The following is a 5,119-nucleotide window of genomic DNA, read 5'->3' as shown; positions in this document are numbered from 1 at the left end:
ATATTCTGTGATTCTAAAATTGATTAACTTGTTTGATCATAGTAGAAATCATTGATTGAGGATTTGAAATCCAAATCCATGTACCATGTGGAAAACATTATGCTTTATTAAAGATAAAGGAGACGTGTTGATCAATTAACAACGCGATCTCTCGTCACCAATACTTTCTTCATTGCCTGCTAAAAACCCATATTTTGAATGATATCATTGTACATATTCTCGATTACATATTCTCGATTGCAATGGATGGCTCCTTAACACATAACAGCAGTGAAATTGACGAGGCCTCTTCCTCTGTTAGCCAAGAAATTAAAATTGCAATTTCAGAAGATGAATTTTCCCAAGAAGATCAGTACTTGGATGAGAATCGAATACCTAGAGTTCCCCATCATCTTCGATTCAGAAAGTTACAAGAGGAGGAGGATTACTACACTCCTAAGATGGTTTCATTTGGCCCTTATCATCATGGCTTACCTGAACTCCGTGTGTCAGAAAAATTCAAGCATGCAGTTCTGCAAAAATTTGTTTCAAGCATCTGTGCGGACATCTACAACAAGATTTTTAAAGAAATCGACCAGGTTAGAAATTGTTATGTTGGAATTTCTAAAGAAAAATATGACGATAAGTCGCTGACAAAAATGATGCTTTTAGACACATGTTTCCTCATATATCTAATGAAATTTCGGTTGAAACCATCAAATTATCCCCTCTTTACACAATATCTTGGAGTTTCTGGCACATCATTGGCTTTACGGGATACATATTTACTCGAGAATCAAATTCCATTGTGGCTGATTAAAAGCTTGATAAATTTAATTGACAAGGACGTGGAAGAAGAATCAACATTAATTTGCAATTTTTTAGGTATAATTGCTTTTGAGGATAAAAGGCTTGAAAGCATTCCTCGTAGAAATAATAAGGAACCACTTCATTTACTGGATGCATTTCTCCTAGCATATGTCAATGGATCGAATAATGCAAGAGAACTTGTCCAACCATTTTCTAAATGCATATGGCAGCACCGATGGCTGTGTAAGAGGAAAGAAAATCAAAATGATTTGGAAATGATCAATAGTCAATTTCGTTCAGTGACTGATCTCAAAGCAAAAGGCATCTACGTAAAACCAAGTTCACACTGTTTAAAGGATTTTAACTTCGAATCCTACACATTTTCTGGACGACTTCAGCTCCCTATTTGGTATTTCCGTTCAGATTCCAAACGATTCGTCACAAACATAATTGCACGTGAATTAACTATGGGAACTAGAAGCATACATACATTGAGTTATGTTAATTTCTTGAAATCACTTGTTGTTAGAGTCGAAGACGTAAGAGAACTGCGTGAAAAGAAGATAATCTTCAGCAACCTCGAGACTGATGAACAAGTTTTGAAGGTAATAAAGGAAATTGATACTGGCGGAGTTCACAGTGCTCCATTCATAGATGGCGAAGTGAAAAAGAAAATTGAGGATCACTGCAGCAGCAAAGCTAGAACATGGATTGCTGAGTTTATTCACACTTATTTCCGCAGTCCATGGACTCTTATTGCCTTAATCACGGCGATTTTTCTTCTTTGCTTAACTGTTGTCCAGACCTATTACGCGATGCATCCTGCATCTCCCGCTCCTTCACATTCTCCCCGTTAAACGACAAATGTGTGCTATCTTCTGTTCCTTCACTCTTTCTTTTACTTGCATTTCATTGTCTTGATTCAATTGTGTCCTTGTGTGATAAGTGTGATGTTATGACAATGTTTTATTTCATTGACTTATTTAAACTGTGTTTGAGTTGCTGAAATTCAAGTGGATCAGTGTGATGTTATGACAATTAATGTTTCATATGATTTTACTGAGATAGAAAACTACTGTCGTAAGTTGTTGAATTTATTTTTAGAATCTGGAGACATAACTATGTTATCAAAATGTTTGTTTCATTGCCACTTCATTTGAAACACCATATTATATTTAGGGTAATTATTTTCACACCTTGATTTTTTTTTCTTCTTCCACATTTTAATTACAATTAAGGCTATTAATATTTATTCATTATAAAACTTATGTCCCTAACAATTTTTTGTATCATTCTTATCCTAAAACTTTTCAACAATTAACACATTTTGTATTTAATAACAATTTTATATTCAAAAATCCGTTGTAATAACGTAAAACAACTTATTTTCCTATCATATTTTAAAAATTAAATAAATAAAAAAAAGTGCAAATTTTTCCCCATTTCAAAGTATGAAAATAAAATATTTTGATATTTTAATCATCAAGAACAAGACGTACTAATTATTATAAAATTCAATATAAGAATTCGACGATGAAAAAAGTTAAAAAATAAGAGCTACAATGAGCAAAGATTAAGGAGTTTAATCGTAATTAATATGTAGTACATTAAATAAAATTCATGGTGGCAATGTAACCACCTTTATATTTATTACCAAGAACAAAATATGTTTAAGTTGCATACTTTCAAAGATGATGGTGAAAATGATGGTTTTTTAAAGAAATATTCAGTTATTGTCACTTGAAGAGTTGCGTCTTTGAAAACATGATTTATCCTTCAATCTTCACTTTGGTTCCAAAATGCAAACACTGTGTTGACGCACTAAAAGTGTAGCCCAAAGAATGAAACCCAATTGGGTAATTCAGGATAAAAGTCCAGACAGGATTATTAATAAATGCAGTGGAAGCCCACGAACGCAGTAACATCATCGTCCAAGCTTACAAGACGCCTAAGATCTGAGCGAATGGAATGCTTTACAGTCACCCAGAGCGACGACCCTGTTCTCGTCTATACTTTCGAATCGCCCAGGATCTTAGCAAGCATAAAATGTCAGGGTTATCCAAAAATACAGTTATTAAAGCAGTTATTGAGTAACCTTATCACGTTCCACGATTCAAGGAGTTCAGTTGAAGACGGTTGAACGACAAAGAGTAGTGGCAGCAATTAGAGACGGTAGTTCCACGACAAGTTAGCCACCATAAAGAAAGTGGGTAGTTATAAAGCAATCGAGCAGTTTCTAAACGGTTGATCACGAAGAAATCATCAAGGGAATATAAAAGGAAGAAAAGACATAGAGCAGAGGGGACCCCGAATCAAATACTCTCAAACAGAGAATATGTAATTTCAATTTCTTAGTTTAGACTTAAACATTTCTTTCAGTACTTGTGTACTTGCGCCCCTTGTAGGCATTCTGTTTAGTTCCAATTGTAAATCAATCGCCAATAAAACACCCATTTTTTGGACTTTGTCTCAAGAGGTTTGTTCCTTACACAATCGTGTGATCCCTTTTTAATTGTTAGCGACTACCCGCATGAAACAATTTGGCACGCCCAATGGGACCTTGGTGTTTGGTATTGAAGATACAAAAGGTGAAACAATATACCTCAGAAATCTGATAAGGAAGCAAGTCAGGGAGGAGTCCAGTCTGTGATCGAGCGATATGAGGAGCAGCATAGCTCTCCACGAACAGAGGGACAGAGTCAGAGCAGTCACAGTCGTTACGAACCAATGATAGAGTTGAGTCCTCGAACCATGCGTGCATTACTTGGAGAACTCACACGGGATGTCGTTGAATAGGTAAATCTGCGAAATATTCATAATATGGAAAGATTTACCTAGAATGGGAATGCACATTATGACAACATGGCCAAACAACTGAACACTCTGAATGAAATAATGAATAAGTTAGTAGGTCAAATTTGTCAGCCAGTTGTGCCTTTTGCAAATCATTTTCAAGCTAGGACAATTGTGGGACATAATCCCCCAGTCCTAAGTCCAAATCAAGGGATATAATCACCTTTTCGTCCCTCTACTTCAAACCAGGGGATGGTGTAATGCCAAATCAGAATAGTGGTAATGATACAGTTAACTTGGGGGGTAACGTAAATGTAAGAGATAATGTCCTAAATAATGGACAGAATGCCCCATGTGTTAATGAAGGAATAAATATTCAGGCTAATGGTAACAATGACCCAAATCAAGACAACTTTGTTGCCAACCAGGGACCAAACATCAGGCCTCAAGCAAATCAACCGATCAACCAACCTATAGGAATTCCATATGATCCCAACTTCATGTTGAGGAATCAAATTATGGAAATAATACAAGATCAGATGGCTTTTGGAGTACGTCCTGTCATTAGGCTGACTTACACAAAGCCATATCCTGATTGGGTAGACCAAGCATATCCATGGCCTAGAGGGTATAAAGTATCAGAATTCTCACTATTTACCGGTTTAGGAGAGGTGTCTACTCTAGAACACATAGGGCGATTCACACTGCAAAGTGGTGAAGTAACAAACTACCATAAAATGAGGTTGTTCCCTAGTTCATTAGCAGGAATAGCTTTGTCCTGGTTCATCAATTTGCCAGCGAACTCTGTTCAAACATGACAACAATTGGAGCAATTGTTCCATGTTCAATTTTATAAGACTGAGTCTGAAGTTACTTTGGCCGATTTGGCGAGTCTGCATCAAATGCCAAACGAATGAGCAGAAGATTTCCTTCAAAGGTTCAAGACAGCAAGAAGTAAATGTTTCGTACCTCTGCCCGAAAAGGAGTTTGTCAAAATCACTCAAAACTGTCTAAGTTTTGATTTGAAAAAGAAATTCCAAGACAAGGAATTTCCTGATCTTTTTCAATTGAGTGCAAACGTGATTAGGTATGAACGATTAATAAGAAAAGAAGAGCAAATGAAAAATTCTAGCAAGGGGACTTATTATAGAAACCCAAATTTTGATGTTCATGCCATTAATGACGAATATTACGATCAAGCCGAAATGTGTTTGGCCGAATTGGTCAAAGGAGACACGTATACTTGTCCTATAATGGCTAAGCCTAGACCATCAGACAAAGATGAGCCCATGAAAGATGAAAACATAAAGGCTAGAACGTTCTTGTTCGATGTAACCAAGACTGACTTTATATTTGATAAACTATATAAGGATAAACAGATAAAGTTGAGCGATAAACATAAATTGCCAAGCCCTGAACAAGTTAAGGGTAAAAAATATTGTAAGTGGCATAATGCATGGTCACATTTGACTAACAACTGTTTGGTTTTTCGCCATGTGTTACAGGATGCCATTGAATCAGGACGAATTACGTTCGC

At 36.1% G+C, this 5,119-nt stretch overlaps 1 protein-coding gene across 1 annotated transcript; it reads left to right on the top strand.

Annotated features, from left to right (window-relative positions):
- The first annotated feature begins 224 nt into the window (after nt 1-224).
- LOC111404983 lies at nt 225-1,776 on the top strand. Its single transcript, XM_023033702.1, has 2 exons — nt 225-578; nt 1,319-1,776. The coding sequence occupies exons 1-2, from the start codon at nt 331-333 to the stop codon at nt 1,644-1,646; spliced, it is 576 nt and encodes a 191-aa protein (XP_022889470.1). The 5' UTR covers nt 225-330; the 3' UTR covers nt 1,647-1,776.
- Nucleotides 1,777-5,119: the final 3,343 nt, after the last annotated feature.

Source organism: Olea europaea, chromosome 11 (assembly GCF_002742605.1).
Source record: "Olea europaea var. sylvestris chromosome 11, O_europaea_v1, whole genome shotgun sequence".
In the NCBI taxonomy this organism is placed as follows: domain Eukaryota; kingdom Viridiplantae; phylum Streptophyta; class Magnoliopsida; order Lamiales; family Oleaceae; genus Olea; species Olea europaea.
The sequence above is the reverse complement of the archived record's forward strand: the minus strand, read 5'-3'. Positions and strand labels throughout refer to the sequence as shown.